Source organism: Muscardinus avellanarius, assembly GCF_963383645.1.
Source record: "Muscardinus avellanarius genome assembly, chromosome: 8".
Classification (NCBI taxonomy): Eukaryota; Metazoa; Chordata; class Mammalia; order Rodentia; family Gliridae; genus Muscardinus; species Muscardinus avellanarius.
The window spans coordinates 51,677,574-51,697,261 of NC_137794.1; the positions used below are offsets into that span (position 1 = coordinate 51,677,574).

A 19,688-nucleotide genomic window follows, 5' to 3' on the forward strand; every position below is an offset into this window, starting at 1 on the left:
CAGTGTTTCAAAAATGAAAATGAATGGTATTGGAAATTCAAAGAGTAGAAAAGAGATTCATATAAAAAATAGTGGCAAAAATGGTCTAATAATTAAGATATACACAAATTCAGAGGACATGGTCCACACTTAAGTATTTGGCCAAATTATTTTATAGGACTGTAAGAGTCATTCTTTTAAAAGAGGATTGACAAAGTACATTTAGTTTTAACACACACAAGAAGAAATGAGGTGAGAAAAAAAGTAAATACTTTTAGTCTAATCATGTATGATGAAAAAGCCATCCACATTTGACTAAAAAATGACACTCCTGCAATCATTCATCAACTATATATAAAGTTTACTACATACCAGTCACTCTCCTAAGGGACTAGGCATAGAGCAATGAGCACGTGTACTAACAGGGCTTATTCTTAGGGGAAAAAAGGAGAAATGGATACTTAAACAAACAAGGTATATTCAAACAGATATAACTGCTATGAAAAAACACACAAAGCAGGGTTCATGGCAGAGCCACTAGTGAAGAATAATCATCATAATTTGATCAGGTATGATCAATAGCAAGGTTGCTTTGACAGGAGGCATTTGAGTTAAGCGACTGAAAAGAAGCCAAATAGTTAAAAACACAAAAGAAAAGCATGTAAGGCAAAATAAACAAAACCATGGGAAGTTCTTGAGTTAGCAATTAGCTTGGTATTAAATACTAAAAGATAAGAAAGAACTGTATCTCATTTGAGAATTTATTGGTCTTTGTAAGAACTTTGAATTTTACTTTAAGTACAGTTGTAAAGCCACTGGAAGAATCTAAGCACAGGAATGACATGATCTGATTTTTTTTTTTCTTTCCAAAAATACTGCTCTGGATCATCAATGGAGAATAAATACAGGGAAATAGAAATGCAAGCAGGAAAACCAGGTAAGAAGCAATTTGGCAAAACTGTAGGTAGACAATTTAGAGAAATGTTAAGAAAAGATGCAACAAATGACAGATAATCAGAACTCCTAGATTTTGGCAAAAGAAATGGGTTAATGGTACTATTTTTGAAACAGTAAAGACTAGGGGAGAGGAACATGGGAAAAAGGCACAGGGTATCCAGTGGAGATACTACACAAACAATTTGACATATGATCTAGAATTCAGGGCAAAGTCAGTTATTGACCTAAACCTAAGTGTTAACATCATATTCACAGTTTGTTTTTTTTTTTTGCTAAGAGGTTAGATAAAATCACTAAAAGAAAAAATATAAGTAAAAAATGAAAAAAAAAATCCAGAACTGAGAGCCCTTTGATATTCCAAAATTTAGAAAATGAACAAATACTGAGATTCTAAAAGTAAAAACAAGTGTTCAATGAAATAGAAAGAAAATCAGGCATCCTGAAAATAAGGCATATTTGAAAGCTAAGAAGTTTAAAAAATGATAACAAATAAGAACCTTTGGGGTTTAACAATATAAAAGTCACGGATATAAAAGTTATAATGAGCACTCTCAGCCTGGTAAAGACGGAAATCTAAATATAAATGAGTGCAGAAATGATAGAAAGTAAGGAAGTAAAGACGTTTAAGAGAGATATAAAGTCCTCGAACAGGTAGGAAGAGACAAGAGCTAGCACACAGAGAAAGGAGTTACTACTTGATAGAACTGGCAACATTCTAAATATAAGAGAAAAATAGCTGATAGGTTGAGTACAAAGCAGATATGTTGGAAGATTTGAAGGTGTAAAGATAGAGTTCTCATCTGACTGGTTCTATCTTCTCAATGATTTATGAGGCAAGATATTGAACTGAGTGGACTAGGGCAGAGCATATGTTGAATTGTGTGTTAAAAAGAAATTCTGAAGTAAATCATTATAGAGAGTAAAAAAGTAAACATTCTAGAGTTAACTGCCACTTGAGATTTATGATCAAGAATTTAAAGTCAGGCAAATCGGTAAGAATGATTATTTCATTTCCTCTAGAAATATTCACCTCTGGGTAGGAGTGAGGAGGGTAGAAGAGGAGGAGTAGGTTTTTCCAGGCTTAAAACAGGTAAGAGTTAAGGAATTAAAAAATGTTTGTAAAAGCCAGATGTGGTAGTGCATGCTTGTAATTTCAGTACTTGGGAGGCTGAGATTGAAAGATTGCAGGTTAATGGACAGTCTCAGCAAATAATGAGACTTGCAACAGGCCAACAAGACCTGTTTCAAAATAAAAATAAAACAGAAGTGGGGATGAAACTCAGAGGTAGGATGGCCCTGGGTTCAATCCTCAGTGCCACACAAACACACACAAAAACTTGTAATGGAGTGGCTATAATAATGGGCTGTGTAATCTATACTGTTTAAGGAAGAATATCAGAACACATTGGTAAGAAGCGAATAAAATATTTTAAAAAATACGATTAGAAACACTGAGTGGGCAGGTAGACTGTATATTAAAGTTGGGCATACTAACAAAAGTAGTATACAGGCTATGGAGAAAACAGTGATCTTAGTACTAAAGCCTTTCAGCGACTGAGAGTCACTTAAACATAGGCAAAGAATAGAAATGATAATTTTTTTAATAAGGCCCTTATTCTTACAATTACTCATCTTTAAAGGGTATTTTAAGTTGGGCGTAGTGGAGCATGCTTGTAATTCCAGCATTTGGGACACCGAAACAGAAAGATCGAGGTTTGAGGAGAGCCAGCTATGAATGAGGCACTTGCAACTCAGTGAGATCCTGTTTCAAAATAAATAATAAAAAATAGGGCTGGGGTGTCACTTGGAGGTAGAATGCACCTGGATTTCATCCTCAATACCGCAAAAAAAAAAAAAGACACTTTATAAACATCAAGTCCTCTAGGAAACTTCCTTGCTAGACAGTGACCTTTCTTTATGCTTCCACAGTACATTACAAACATCTCTACCATGATGCTCATCTTGCTAAACTTAATGTTTATCTACTGTCAAGTGTCCATGAGTTCTCCGAGGGCTAGGATAATGTCCCCAGTGCCCAGTATAGCACTTGGTTCACCAAGCTGCGACTAAGGTTTGGTGTTTTATTTATTTATTTTTTTAAACTAAGCAGCTATATGGCTTAGGGAAAGACATTTAGCTTTCTTTAACAAACCCCTTTAACAAAAAAGACAAATTCTGTCCATCATAAACATCTGATTTTATTATAGAAATATAACCTTAGATCTAGGCTTATATTCATTTCTATAGCATATTAATGAGTTGAATTAAAACATTAATTTTATTACATCTGCAAGGTTAAAAAATAAGTTTTTGCAGGGCATGGTGGTGCACACTTGTAATCACAGCATTTGGGAAGCTGACAAGAGGATCACGGTTCAAGGATAGCCTCAGCTAGTTAGTGAGGCCCTTTGCAACTAAGTGAGACCCTGTTTAAAAAGAAAAGAATAAAAAACAGGGCTGGGGGTGTAGCTCAAAGATAGAATGCCCCTGGGTTCAATTCCCAGTACTGCAAAAAAAAAAAAAAAAAAAAAAAAAAGTAAGTTATAAATGTTCATTTTGAAGGGTTTGGTTTGGTTTGGCATTTGAAATTTATTTGGCCATGTAATATTCACAAAAATAAATCATAAAAAGTAAGTAATGTTGGGGAAAATGAAAGGAATGGCAACTATGTGTCAGGCATCATACAACATCATCATACGTGTGTGTATATATATATATGTATATTAGTTCATGTATGTTTCATCACATCCCAGTTTTATTACCTTCATTTTACAAAAAAAGTTACAGTTCAGAATTTAGAAATAGCTCATATAGGCCCACTTTGGTTAGGAGCTAGGATTCATGGCCCTCAAGTCTCTGTTACACACAAAAATCTATGCCAAAAACAAACAGAAAATTAATATATAGTGGACACTAGTTTGATCAAGATTGTTCTGTGTCAAGACCAAGATTTGAATCATAGTCTTTCTGTGTCTTGAGCCCATACTCTTTACACTATACCCAATCATAAAGAGGTTAAGTATGGCATTCTAGGATATATTTGCTTTATTTATTTATTTTTTATTTATTTTTTAATTTATTCTTCTTCTTCTTCTTTTTTTTTTTTTTTTTTTTTTTGATGGTACTGGGGTTCCTGGAAGCCCTTCTACCTCCGGGCTACACTACCAGACCTATTTTATATTTTTATTTGGAAACAGGGTCTCTTAAGCCAGCGTGGCTGGCTTCGAACCAGCGCAATCCTCCTGTCTCCACCTCCCAAGCGCAAGGATTACAAGCATGCGCCACCACGCCCGGCTGCTTTATTTATTTTTTAGAAGAAAAGGAAATACATTTCTCATTTCCTCCTAATGGTTGCATATTAAAATAAAGAGAAATGGCATAATAATACCATTCTCCACAATTCTAGCAGGATAAATAACCAGTTGAGTGTGACTTAGAAAATACATTATTTTTTAGTCTGTAGTCAATTACAGATAGCATCTGTTATATATTCTACATTCTCATATTTCATATATTCAACCATTGCTTTGTTTTGAGCTATTTTTCCTAATTTAAAAAGGTCCCTTTAAAAAGTTTGTGTGTGGCGGGGTATGGTGGCACACGCTTGTAACCCCCGTTCTTGTGCTTGGGAGGTTGAAACAGGAAAATCGCACATGTTTGATGCCAGCCTCAGCTACTTAGTGAGGCTATCAGCAACTTAGTGAGACCCTCTTCCAAATAAAATATAAAATAGGTCTGGGAGTGTAGCCCAGAGGTAGAAAGCCCCTGGGTTCACTCCCAGTACTGCCAAAAAAAAAAAAAAAAAGTGTGTATACACACGTGTGCATCAGTAGAATTAAAGAGAGAAAGGAGCTGTCTACCTTCAAGTCCAGATAGCTAAAGTACAAAGAATATACAACAGTCAGGAGTAGGGGAAGGACCAGATAGATTAGTTCAAACTTATTGAAAAATAATAATAGAGTTAACACACAGGGAGAAGAATGAGAACACCTGCACATATTAACTACTTCCTATATTTTCTCCTCACATACTTACTGGAGAAGGAAAAACAACAATAATAAAAACTTTATTGAAAATAGAGATGCATCTGACAAATGTAAAAAATGTAAAAAAAAAGTATCAATTTTAGGAAATTAAAAGTGTCTAAAGAAGGCTTTCAACCTCTTGGTCAAAAAGAAAATTTTTCTATGGAATAGAGATGAAGACAAATTTCCTCTCCTATTGTCCCTGACCAGTATGGGTTTGTTTATTTATTTATCTATCCATATAAACTTTTAGAGTCTCCTCTAAAAGTAAAAGAAATGCCCTATAACTTACAACCTAGGTGTACAAAACCATAAATTTTCATACTTTTAAGAGTTGAAAACATCTTTAAAAATTATTAAATATGACAGTATGAAAGGTCCAGAAATTGAAAGGACACAAGTAGTTGATACAAAAATTAAAGCTTTTAGTTACTGGCTCAGATGCAATAACTGTCAACATAAAAATAACCCAACAAATTTTACTAAAATTCATTTTACTTGGTTTTAATTAGGCTATGTTAAGACCTTAAAATTAAATTAATAACTGATGAAAACAATGACTACTATAATATACTTATATACGATACATATTTATATAGTTATTTCACAACAAGTGTTTTAGTTATATACATTCCTGAAATAGAAAAATATATGTAAGAAAAATTTCAAGTTACTAAATCAGCATATTTTAAGAATGAATGAGAAAGCAATTAAAATGATACAAAAAAACAATAAAATATAAATAAGTAGAACCTTTTGCAGTGGTTAGGAAAAAGATTCTAAAAGGCTAATAGGCCCATCATTTCTGATACAACTTATATATGCAGAATCTTGCCATTCTAAGCTACAATTCTTAGTTCACAATTAGAAAAATTCATATCATAACTAAGTTTGTTTCATCTAGAAAAGCAAATAGATTAAAAAATTTCAAGCAATTAAAATGATTTTCAAAGACAGCTACTATAAATATACATATAAAGCATTCTTTTACAATACTTCCTTTTTTCCTCATTAAGTCTTTCCTAACAAAAAGTAATTTATTTTCCAAATTAAAAAGTATTCTTTACTACTTTTTCATAAATTCTTACAAAAATAACTTATAAAACTTTATAAAACCTACCATACAATGTGTCTAAAGATGTGGTGAACAGCAAATTTAAAACTATTTTAAAAGGAGGTCAAGTCTGACCTCTGGGCCATGAAGCACTACATTAACAACTCTGCAGAAAGAAAAATGATAAGGTATGAAATGAGTGCTCAGAAACTAGGACCTTATCAGTTAGAATATGATTCAAGCCTGTAAGACAAATTGCTCAGCAAGGCAAGTCACCTTCCTGCTGTGATGAGGATATAGCTGAATTTCCAATGCCACTATCTCCTTCATCGTGTCTCCTAGTTTGATATCACACAGTCGAGGAATGGCTTATAATTCTGAAGTATCTACCACTTATTTTGAATACATTTTGTCAAAGTCACCAACCAGGATAATTATCTTTGTCCTTTAACTGACAACTTCAGTGTTAAAAATAAAATTCCTTAAAGGATAGTCACTAATAGGAACTACTGTGAGTTGACCCTTTAAAGAATGAGTTTTCTCCATGTTTTTAATAAGTACATTGATTGGTATTTAAATCATTTTACCTGTTTGGTTGATTTTTTAAGTAAAATGCATAACAGATATTTAGCAAAGTCCACAAATTGTCTCACTTTAATTGCATACCTGAACACTCACAGACTGTTTCAGTAGTTCTTCTACAAAGCTCCAATTTGATTCCATTTGCTTCTAGAAAAGGAGATATCATTGTTGCAGCAAAATTATTATTCTTAATTATACATATACTTTAATTATGGTATAGTATATTAAGTATGAAACGTTTTCTTAATCATTAGAAGTTACTGCAATTTCTTGAATTTCTAATACTTTAGTAAAAAATTACTTGATATTTAGGAGAAAAAAGCCTACTATGCCAATGTAATATAAACCTAATCAGTAATTGTATTATTAAAAGTGGTACTTCCATAGAATTATATTTTGACAAATACTTAATTTTTCTCATCAAATTAAAAAAAAAAACCTTCTCAAACTTACATTCATTTAGGGGAAAGGCTTACGCCAAGTATACTTCTTTACTCTCCACCTTACACATGAGATTTTTTTTTCCATTTTATTCAGAATGGCTTTAAGACAGTCTACCTTGTTAAACAAATTAAGTAAAAAATGTTTACAGACATAAAGAAAAACATTACAAAGTACTATCCACAATTTAGGCTATGGTCATGTAGGTGGCAAACTCAATTATCTGGAATACTCTCTACAATAAAGAAGAAAGGCAAAAAGCTTCCCAAAGCCTAGGAACTGAAAACCACTCCATTTTTCCAACAAAATAGTCTGAAAGATTTCTCACAGGATAAGCCATTTTTAGAGGGTTAGATATGTGGAGACTGGTCAAAACCAGAAGAAAGCATCTACATGCGAAGTAGAGAGGGGGAAGTAGTGGGGTAGGAATTGAGAATGGCTAAAGGAGTGATGTGTGCATATATGCCTCTACTATCTTGTACCCCATTAAGATGCATGACTACAATGCACCAATTTAAAAAAAAAAGAAAAAACTTTAAAAAATAAAGTAATAACAAGAGGAAATAACTAATTTCAAGTGGGAAAAAAAGGTAAAAAGTATGTAAGACTTCAAAACTCAAAGCCAGAGGCCATAAAGAATAAAGGAACAGACTCTTATCATACCCTACCATATGAACATGTTTATAAAAATAAATAACCAATGAGGTATGTTCTGTAGTTTTGGGTTTTTGGGGTTTTTTTTGGGTGGTACTGGGGGTGGAACCCAGAGGCTTTCTACCTCCGGGCTATACTCCCAAATCTATTTTATATTTTATTTGGAAACAGGGTCTCACTAGGTTGCTGAGAGCCTCACTAAGTAGCTGAGGCTGGCTTCAAACCCGTGAGATCCTCCTGTCTTCAGCCTCCCAAGCACGGGGATTACAAGCGTGCGCCACCACGCCCGGCTGTAGTTTTGATTATAAATGGCTGGATGATGTTCTTGTAAGATTCTAACTATACTATATCACTAAATAAGTATCTCCTGAATCAAAGTGTTAAGTGATTGTGGTAGTCAGTCTATGATGGGCCCCAATGGCCAGTGCCTCCTGATGTTCACTTTATGTAATTCCCTCCCATGCTCTGCCAAAGTTGACCTGCCACCAACAGACTACCAATATATATGATAGCATGCCACGTCCAAGGTTAGATTATAAGGCATGGGAGCTCCATTTTAAAAACACTCTTTTGATCTGGGACAAGCAGCCCTGCAAGCAGCCCTGAAGAAGCCAAACTAGCAATGGGGCATTTTGCCAAAAAAGGTACCATTAGAAGTGAATCTTTTAGTCCTAGTTAAGTCTTCAGAGACAGAAGACCCTGGCTGAAAGGTTGATTCTAACCTCATGAAAGCTCCTGAACCAGAAATACCCAGTTGTGATAAATGCCTACCTCTCAGAACCTGAAGTTATGGATAATACATATTTGTTGTTTTACGTTACTACCTTCTTGTTATACGCAATAGACTCATATAACAACTAAGTTACTTTTAACCAATGAGTTATTGATTTTTTTAAAATATATTTATGTAAGTAAGGTAAATGGAAAAAACATTTAGCAGGAGAGAATACAGAATGAAGAATTTGGCCCTTCTAGGACAGAAGGTCTGGTCTTTATCTTCTGGGACAATATCTGAGCCCTTGGAATGTTATGCCTGATAGGAACATCGTGTTTTGGGTGCCAGTGGTCATATGCAGCATCAAACAATATGACTGAGAACAGAGGCTGGCCACACACAAACAGTCTTAGGGTAGGGTCTGGTCATATCCAAAAGACCTACAAAGTGACTTAAGTCTTGGAGCTTTCTGTCAGCTGACTGGAACCTGAGATCCACCATGTGGGCAGTAAATAGATCAAGCCTACCTATTGAAGGTCAAACAAATTAACACTGAAGATTGGATGAGCACTGTTGGTTAACAATATTCCCTGCATAATAACAATACTATGATGCCAGGAGATTAATGTGTCCTGACTCTACAGGGACAAAAAAATTTCAACGTTTGATATCTGCCTAGTCTCTATGTATTTCTTCCTTTGGCCGATTTTAATCTATATCCTTTCTCTGCAATAAATAATAACCATAAGTTTAACAGTTTTCAGTAACTTCTGTCAATTTTAGCATATTATCAAACCTAAGGGTAGTTTCAGGAACTACCACACTTGTAATTGGTGTCAGACGTGAAGGCAGTCTTGGGACTAAGCACTGAAACTTGGTAGTTGGCTCTAAAACTCTCTTAAAAAAATGAGACTACTTTGTTCTAACAATACTATATTTATATTGTGTTAAGCTCTTTACATATTACTTCCTTAGGAATTTTTTCCTATTTCACAGAAAACACAATTATGTTTCAGAAAGATCATGTATATACAAAATAGAGAATGGATTCAAACTCAAGTTGGAGTGGCTTCAAAGCCAGCTTGTCTTCTCTTATACATCAGTAACTGATTTTTTTCCTAATGAGCATTCCCTTAAATTTCAACAATTCATCTTGTGGGGGGGGGGGGGGGGGCTCAACCTCTAAGTTACAACTTCAACCCTAATTTTTATTTTTTTTACTGGAAACAGGATATCGCTTGTTGCTGACAGCCTCACTAAGTTGTTGAGGCTTGCTTCAAATCTGTGATGCTCCTGTCTCAGCCTCCCAAGTACTGGGATTACAGGCATATGCTACCATGCCCAGCTGTCACCAATTCATTTTTCTGTCATTCTATTTTTATTTTTTTTTATTGGTACATTGTAGTCATACATCTTAATGGGGTACAAGATGGTATTAATAAAATGTTACCACTAGGTAACATTTGACATGTTACAAGATCAAAAAAATTTAACTTTCTGCTTTGCAGTTAGATACTGTAAATGAGTAGATTTCATTTGTACTGTTCTATCAAGATATTTAAATAACAAGAATTATAGATTAATAAAATATAATTCTCACTCAGTAAATTTCAATAATATGTACCAACATTTTTGTTATAATCTAAGGAAAAATAACCCATATATCAAAAGAATGGTAACCATATCATGTCTAAATCAAATATTAGGGAACATATCCCAGAGAAATACAGATTTTTCTTCCAGAAAAAAATTTGAGTAGCTACAGATGAGGTTTTTTCTACATACCAAATTACACCTATGTATCTTCATTTCTAAAATTCCACTTAATTTCAGGTAGAATATCAATTTTTGCTATTTTTAATTTTTAACCCAACCATAAAACTAAGACACCCATTTAAGCTTTAATACAAGTAGAATCCCACCAGAAACATATAGTAGATTCCTTTACTGTCCACTTCTAGCACACTTGACAGCTTGGTGCAACTCTCATCTTAAAGGTTACATTTCACATCTTTTATCTAGTGGCCATTTCAGATGTTTCAAAGATGAGCATCCGCTAACCTAGCTGATTACCTTATGTTCTTTGCAGGGAAAGTACTGTTAAAACTGACCCCTGCAAAACCCAAAAGTAATTTTCCTCTTTAGCTGTATGTGGTTTTAAAATAGATGACAGGGATTGTGAGAGGATAACACATTTTAATCTAGATTGAAAAAGAAAGCACTAAACAGAAATGTATAAAATCTAAAGCTTCTAATATAAGGAGATACTAAAATTTTCTTACAGGCTCATATAAGAAATTATCTAATTATTAGATTTAAATCCACATGTAGCAAAACTCCAAGTTATAGTAATTTTTAAAATAAAAATAATTAAAAATATCTGAAACCTATTTAAAATGTAAAGACTTCACATTAACCTCAAGGGCAAATCAGTTCACATTTAAAAACTGAATCATCTCCATGTTGTCAAACAACTAGAGATAACTCTCTGGTTAAGAATTTATTGCTAACTCTTACTGATATCATATATTACACCAGATTCTTCTTTATTAGAATAAAGCATGCATGCTTACTACAGAACCATTTCTTCTAGTATAGTTGGCTATGCTAATATATCACAAGAAGAAAAAAATCATTATGGCAATTTTCAAATTTCTGATATAAATATATCTGATCTAAGTTTGTTGATACATAAATTAACATACTATATGATTTCCCTGAAAGAATGAACCTATATGCCTTTTATTCAGAGATTAGAATAACTATCTATTTACCAACTAAACAGAGATACCTTTGAGAGTAAAAGTAAAAATTATCAGATTGGATCAGTGGTAACAGGCACAAACTGGGTTTGCCGGTGGCAAACTAGAACACATGGTTATACTACCAAGGTAAGAGGCAATCCTTAAGAGAACTCTAATATCAAGCTATCAATACCCAAACTTACTGGCTTACTGCCCCTTTAAAAAAAAAAAAAATTACTACGCCGAGCGTGGTGGTATATGCTTGTAATCCCAGCATTCTGGAGGTTGAGACCAGAGGATCACGATTCGCAGACAGCCTCGGCTACTTAGTAAGGCACTCTGCAATTTAGTGAGACCCTGCTTCAAAAATAAAGAATAAAAAATAGGGCTGGGGGTGTAGCTCGGAGGTAGAATGCCCCTGGGTTCTATCCCCAGTACCACAATAACAAAACAAAACAAAACAAAACAAAACAAAACAAAACAAACAAACAAAAAAATACCTCAGTAATACCCTAGGCGCTTCCACTGCCCCTTATTTTCATTTAACCACCTGCCCCGACCACTGTACTGGAGGCAACTGCCACCCCTGGATTGTTCCACTGCACCACCAGGGGCAGAACTGCAGACTGGAAATCTGAATTCTAAGTGAAAAAAATAGGCTGAGATTTAATCACTGTGTATCTCTATTTCTTTAGCTGTAAAATAGATATACTACCCTCTCACCTACTTCCTAACACTTCAGTGATAGTAAAAATTGAATAGTCACTGTGAGTGTATAAATACTACAAATGCAACATGCATTTTTTATTTTTTGGTGGTACTGGGTATTGAACCAAAGGGTGTTCTACCTCCAAGTTATGGCCCATCCCTATTTTATTTGAAACAGGGTCTCATCAAGTTGCTGAGGGCCTTACTAAGTTGCTTGGGCTGGCCACAAACCTGATTCTCCTGTCTCAGCCTCCCAAGTACTGAGATTACAAGTGTAAGCCACCATGTGCGCAGCCAATATGCACTGTACGTCTAAAAAAAAAAACTTAGAAATATCTGAAACAATCTCACACAATAACAGGTTTATTTTACATATGTAATATGTATTACTCATCCTTATTGTTTTCATCATATGAAAGGTTCTGTTTTCAAATATGGTTTTCTTTTAAAACCTTCCACATAATTTAAAAATTCAGATTTTTAAAAATAAAAGTGTCATGCCAAAGGAAAATCACATAGGAACTGCTGACAAAGATGAAAAGAAAACAAGTTAAGCTATTTTAAACACAATTTATTTACTATCTTGATTCAGTGCTAATAAAAGCAAATCTCTGGAGTTCCGTGTATGAAACAGAAGAGTGATTTCAGCCGTGCAACCATGAGCAATTCACACCAGAGCAATTCAACCTTACAATAGTAAAAGTTATATATACTAATGTCGCTACACTACCTATCATACCAGGAGGACCTGGGGGTCAGTATTTACCACTATTAAAATATACCACTCATTCCATTAAGTGTTACTGCAGTTCCAACAAGCATTAATAACCTAAAAGCATAAAAACATATTCCCTGTAGCAAGGGGCAGTACAATCTGGTTTTGCATCTATTATTTTGAAAACACAACAGGAATTAAAAAGTGCTTAACTAATTATATTTATATACACTGATTAAAATGAGGAATATGTACTTAGAAGAATTAAGGTTGAAAGGAAAAATAAAAATGCTAAGCTAAACCCTTAAAATTAAAGATAATTTTTTTAGTTCCTTTAATGTTGTTCTAATATTTTAATAATTAAAATGTGAATCTTATCATATTAACCCCCCAAAAATTCTTAATAAAACTGCTAATAATAATGGCAGGTTGCTAAAATTTGAGTATTTACTCTGTATTAACATAGCAAACACCTACAGACAGAAACAAAGTGCATACAATTCTTCCCTGTGAGAATTTTATCTCAATAAATTGGCAGAATGTTTAAATAAACTAATACTGAGCTGTGTGTGAATTTCTCAGAGCACTTTCTGACTTTTGTAAATCACTCCCATAAAAATGATCAATTCTGAAAATACAGGCACATGGGCTTTAAGATTCTAATGTTTATTTTATAGAACTATGGAATGATATAATTCATTTCTAAATATAGAAGAAATCATGTTCAAGTGGCCTTCAAATCAATACATCTAGCAGAAGGTTTTATTCAAAGGATTTTTAAGAAACACTGTACAAAACATTTCTCACTAGAAATATGCTAGCCGAGCGTGGTGGTGCACACTTACAATCCCAGTATTTGGGAGGCTGACACAGGAAGATTGCAGATTCACAGCCAGTCGCAGCTACTAAGTAAGGCCCTCGCAAACTTACTGAGACCCTGTTTCAAAATAAAGAATAAAAAATAGGGCTGGGGTGGAGCTCGGAGGTAGAATGCCCATGGGTTCAATTCCTAGTACTGCCAGAAACAACAAAAAATATGTTAGCTGAAATCTCTGTCCTCTCATTTGAATCAACCTTCATGGTTGTTAATAGACTAAACACAGAAAAGTATGTTTAGGAAAAGCATCTCTAAAGCCATGTCATTCTTAAGAAATTCTTGGATCAAATTATCCACACAAAAAAGTAACTCATTTCTGGAGACATGCTTTACTTTTGCCAATATTACAGATTTTAGAAATAGAAGGAAATTGCTGGGCATGGTGGTGCACGCTTGTAATCCCTGCACTTGGGAGGCAGAGACAGGAGGATCGCGCAGGTTCGAAGCCAGCCTCACTGGTTTTAGAGACCCTTTTTCCAAATAAAAAATATAGAAATAGATCTGGGAGTGTATCCCAGAGGTAGAAGGGCTCCATCCCCAGTACCACCAAAAAAAAAGAAAGAAAAAAAAAGAAATAGAAAAAAATTAGAAACAAACCAAACCCATGATGAAAGCACAGAGGACCTTGCAGAAAGGCTTACATTTGTATTCAGTCACAAAAACTTAGAATACCAAGACTTAAGTTGCATTTCTTTAATCAAACAATAGAAAAATAAACTTTAAAATTTTAAGATGTTTACAGAAATATTATACATAGATAAAAGTAATTTATTTTCATGGGATTATCATCTGATTGTCTATGTTGTCTCTGCTCATTTTCTTTCTCTTAAAATAGTAATTTACAACATAAGAAAGTTTAAAAAATATCTTACCATTTCATCTGTTTCTCCATGCCGGTCAAACTGATAAAATGATGCTATATGAGTAATAATCCACCAACTAAAACCTAATGGATCCCTGGACTGGATTACAGGCATAGAAGGTCTTCTTCGGTCACTTGATTTTTCAAAGAGTGTTCTAAGTAGTTTATTCAACCAGCTCCAAAATGACTATGGAAACAGAAGTTAACATAATTCAGCAAAATTAAAAGTGTTTTAATGACCTTTGACTTAGGGCTTATATTTCTTTTTTGGTAGTGGGAGTTGAACCCTAGGATCTTTTACCTATAAGCCATAACCCCAGAGCTTCTCATTTTTTATCTTGAAACATTCTAGCAGAGTTTGAGTCTGGCCTTTTAACCTGCGATCCTCCGATCTCAGCCTCACAATCACTAGGATAACAGGTGTGCTCTGTAAAATACACTAAAGTGTGTGCTTATATTCTTAAGATATTCTTTAGTAACTTGCTTCTTTGGTAAACATTATGCTTCTGCGCTCATCCACACTAGTATTACCATATTTCATTGGAATATTCCAATGTGTAATCATTTATCATATATATACACTATTTATCCAATCTGCTTGCTTTGTGTGTGTGTGTGTGGGGGGGGGTTACTGGGGGTGGAACCCAGGAACTTTCTACCTCCCGGCTATACTCCCAGATCTATTTTATATTTTATTTGGGAACAGGGTCTCACTAAGTTGCTGAGAGCCTCACTAAGTAGCTGAGGCTGGCTTTGAACCTGTGTGATCTTCCTGTCTCAGCTTCCCAAGTGCTGGGTTTCCAAGCATGCGCCACCATGCCCAGCCAATCTACTGTTTTTTTATTTTGGTGGTATTGGGGTTCCTGGAAACCCTTCTACCTCCAGGCATTATTCCCAGACCTATTTTATATTTTTTATTTGGAAACAGTCTCCTAAGCCAGCAAGGCTGGCTTTGAACTTGCATGATCCTCCAGTCTCGGCCTCCCAAGCACGGGGATTAAAAGCGTGTGCCACCATGCCCGGAAATCTACTGTTTTTGAACAGAGTTTTAGTAAAATTTTTATCTAGGATTTTTTTGTATTTTAGGTAAAATTTTAAGTTCTTAACATAAAACTTGGCGATTTTTATCTTTCTAGTGTCTACAGAATCTGAAGTCATGTTCTTTATTTTTAGAATTGATTCTTCTTGTTCTTATCTCAGGAAAAGTTGGCCAATTTTGGCTAGTTTTTCTACTTTTTACTGGTGCATGGTAGTCTCACATGATAATGGAGCTCAGAATGATAGTGACACATATGCAAACAACACCTGGTAAACTTCCTCCGGGGTTCCCTCCCTATCACTTTCCCTTCTCCATACATGATATTGGAACTGGCATTGGTATTCTCAAATATGTACATAACATCAGTGGAAGTGAATTTTGACAATTATTTTGAAGATCCTTTTGACTATTTGAATACTCTTTGTTGTTTTCAATTTTATAACTCTATTTTTTCCCTGTCACATTTTTGAGTCTATTATAAAGGGATTATCTCTAACATCCTGGTATGAACTTAGTTCATTAATTTTTAATCTTCTTTTCTTTAAAAGTAATAAATTTCTAAAGTTTTAACATATAGCAAGTTATAGTTATATATAAAAATAAAACAGAGCCAGACCTGGTGACTTGTAATCCTAGCATTTCAAAGGCTGAAACAGGAGGACTGCAGTTCATGAACAGCCACAGCTATTTAGTGAGGTACTTTGCAACTCAGTGAGACCCTGTTTCAAAATAAAGAAAAAAAAAAACAGGATTGGGGGTGTAGCTCAGAGGAAGTATGCCCCTGGGTTCCATCCCCAGTACCAAAAAATAAAAAAATAAAAGAGCTGGAGGTGTAGCTCAGAAATAGAAGAAACAAAAAAATACAGATTTCAGTAGTCTATTTGCAGTGATTCAGTAGTCTATAATGCAGTGATTGATAAATTTAGTTTTAAATCTCCCATCTTCTTCTGTATTTCTATTTGTATAATTATTTTATCTATTTCTATTTGTATAATTATTTTATCTATCAACAACTTCTTAGGTTGAATATCTTTCCCTCTCCTAGCCTGGAAGTTAAGAGTCTACGTCTCTGCTTTTAGTGATGATTTTAGAAATAATAGCATATATTCAATTATCTTGAAAAGTTAGTACACTTCTTTTTCTTAGATAACACAAGGATTGTGAAGACTAACTCATTAGTAGGGTATGGTTGTACACATCTATAATCCCAATACTTGGGAGACTTAGACAAGAGGATTGCAGATTCAAGGTTAGCCTCAGCAACTTAGTGAGACCCCTTTTCAAAATAAGAAATAAAAGAATAGTGCCAAGGGTGTCACTCAGAAGCATAATGCCTCTGACTTCAATTCCCAGTGTCATGAAAAAGAAAAAGGTTAATTAATTTATGTCCTACCTAATTTATATGCTATTATAACTGTGTGCTTTATATTTTTAAATCTCACTAGATTAGATTACTTATTTATACAAACAGCACTTTCATTTCTCCTTACTCTTCCATATCTCCCAATCCAATATCAGTTTTTCAGTCTAAAATACTTTTGAATTCCCTTAAACTTTGCTTTCTTAAAAAAAATTTTTTTATTCAATTTCCCCTTAAAGACTTTGCTGAATGTAGAATCTTAGTTTGCAAATGTTTTTTTTTTTTTAGTTTTCTTCAGTTTTTTTTTTTTGTGTGTGTGTGGTACTAGGGTTCCTGGAAACCCTACTACCTCTGGGCTACACCCCCAGACCTATTTTATACTTTTTTATTTGGAAACAGGGTTTCTTAAGCCAGCAGGGCTGGCTTCGAACCTGCGCAATCCTCCTGTCTCCACCTCCCAAGCACAGGGATTACAATCGTGCGCCACCACGCCCAGCTAGTACAAATGTTTTTTTAGTACAATGAAGATAGCATGCCCACTGGTCTCCACTGCTTTTGAGAAGACAACTGTCACTCTTTCAAAGGTAATATATTTTTGCATCTGATACTTTTAATGCCTTCTCTTTGTTTTTATTTTGTGATTTAATTCTAATGATTCGTTTTTGTTTATCCTAAGTAGGATTATTGGGTTTCCTGATCTGATTAGCTTTCACTGACACTGAACATTTTTCAGTCATTTTTTGTTTCAAGTATTTTCTTGCTGTCACTCCTTTCTAACTAAAATGCTATGTGTATATATGCATATGTATACATATATATAATTGGATATCCTGTCTATCCTCCATGTCTTATAACTACTCCTTAATATTTTCCATCTTTGTCTTCCTGTGTTATACTGCACATGCAAAATCTCCCCATTATACCATTATGAGGCAATCATAAGCTACGTTCAACTACCATCAACCTTTGCTTAATCTGTAAATTCTCAGATTTTACCATTTATAACCTTCATATTTTTGAAAAAGGCTAATTATTTGTATTTGACTGGTGCTCTTTGAGGATTACATTAAACATTTTGAGAAAGAAAGCCACAGAAATAGTTTTGTTCCTTCGATGCATCAGACTGGGACTATACGATGTTCATTTCTACTATTTCTGGTTAACTCTAATCACTTGGGTAAGGTGATATCAGCTAGATTTCTAGCCCTATTTTCCCCTTTGAAATGATAAATACAGTACAGAGATATTTATCAAACTACGTAAATATTTAGGTTTTATCATACTTTTATCCATTACTTTGAGCATCCATTGAGGATTCTTGCCTAAAAGATTTACTTATGTAGCCTGTTAGATTATTTTTTCTGATTCTATCATGACCTCTACATTTATGAGAAAACTTCCCATCTTCCCATTCATAAACTATTAGAATGAACTCAGATTTTCATTGTGTATATTACATTTCTTATTTATTTATTTATTTAATTTTATTTATTTTTGTGTGTAGTACTCAGGGTGGTACCCAGAGGTTTTTCTACCTCTGGACTATATTCCCAGACCTATTTTATACTTTATTTGGAAACAGGGTCTCATTAAGTTGCTGAGAGGCTCACTAAGTAGCTGAGGCTGGCTTCGAACCTGTGGGATCCTCCTGTCTCAGCCTCCCAAGCGCGGGGATTACAAGCGTGCACTACCATGCCCGGCTATTACAATACATTTCTAACGTTTGTTAGTTCAAATTATCCCAGGTTAAGCCTAGGGGAGAACTTTATTTGGCACTTGTGTCTCCTGGACAGGTTCATAATTTTTCAAGTACATCCTTAGTTTTTGGTATAAAAATGTTCCAAGCTGATTTTTACTTTCGATACCCCTGCCTGGAACCAGTCATCTGTCCAAAGGGCTTTGTTTCCTTTCATTGAAGAAAAGTCATTTTGAACCAAAATATAACTGTGCCTCATATTTTTACTCATTCCTTCTAGGCCCATCCAGTGAAAAAGTTTAGAAATGTAAACATAAACATATATTATCTAGCTCTATAATCTTGTTTTTTTTTTAAATAAAAAACACTAATTCATGCTAATTATTTCAAGTTCAACTCTTAGTTCATCATGGTTTATGCTAGCTTTCTGTTTCTGTATTTGTCACTCAATTTTCAACATAGCTGCATGTAGTGGTGCACACCTATAATCCCAGTACTCGGGAACTTGAGACATAAGGATCACAGATTCAACAGCAGCCTCAGCTACTTAGTGAGGCTGTCAGCAACTTAGCAAGACCCTGTTTCCAATAAAAAATAAGGCTGTCGGGTATGGCTCAAAGGTAGAATGGCCCTGTATTTAATCCCCAGTATTATAAAAAGAAAAAACTAAAAGAAAGAAAAACAACTGGCTCTCATTGCCCAAAATATGTTTATGAATTCAGTCCTAGAACAGAAATGAAGTAGATTTAAAATTGCCAACTCTCACCGGGCGTGGTGGCGCACGCTTGTAATCCCCGTGCCTGGGAGGCGGAGACAGGAGGATCGTGCAGGTTCAAAGCCAGCCTCGCTGGTTTAAGAGACCATTTCCAAATAAAAAACTATAAAATAGGTCTGGGAGTGTAGCCCATAGGTAGAAGGGTTTCCAGGAACCCCAGTCCCACAAAAAAAAAAAGCTAACTCTCATATAGTATTATAAAAAAGTCCTTAAAAGAATCTAAAATTTGTAGTTACTTACTATTCGTTTGTCTTTAGCCTCAAGGCACATAGTCAAAATAGTACATCCTAAAATTATCTAGGTTTAATACTCCAACCCCTACAGAGAGCATTATTCATTTGAAATACAGTTAGGATCAATTATATTTTTCTTTATATCCCATTCTGTACACCTTCTATACAGGTTGATTTATTTTTGGATCTTATAAAATATTAGAATGACTCCCAAGTAAACTACGTAAAAGGAAACATTCATAAACTGGGCGTGGTGGTGCACGCTTGTAATC

General features: G+C 34.5%; 1 protein-coding gene across 1 annotated transcript in view; it reads right to left on the reverse strand.

The window, feature by feature from the left end:
• The window catches only part of MMS22L (MMS22 like, DNA repair protein), a gene marked incomplete at both ends in the record, with an annotated part of 132,037 nt that overhangs the window by 86,376 nt on the left and 25,973 nt on the right, over window positions 1-19,688 (reverse strand). The window contains 2 exons of the mRNA XM_080700281.1: window positions 6,682-6,744; window positions 14,324-14,500. Of these exons, the coding sequence (XP_080556407.1) occupies window positions 6,682-6,744; window positions 14,324-14,500 (240 nt within the window). The remainder of the gene's footprint in view (window positions 1-6,681; window positions 6,745-14,323; window positions 14,501-19,688) is intronic.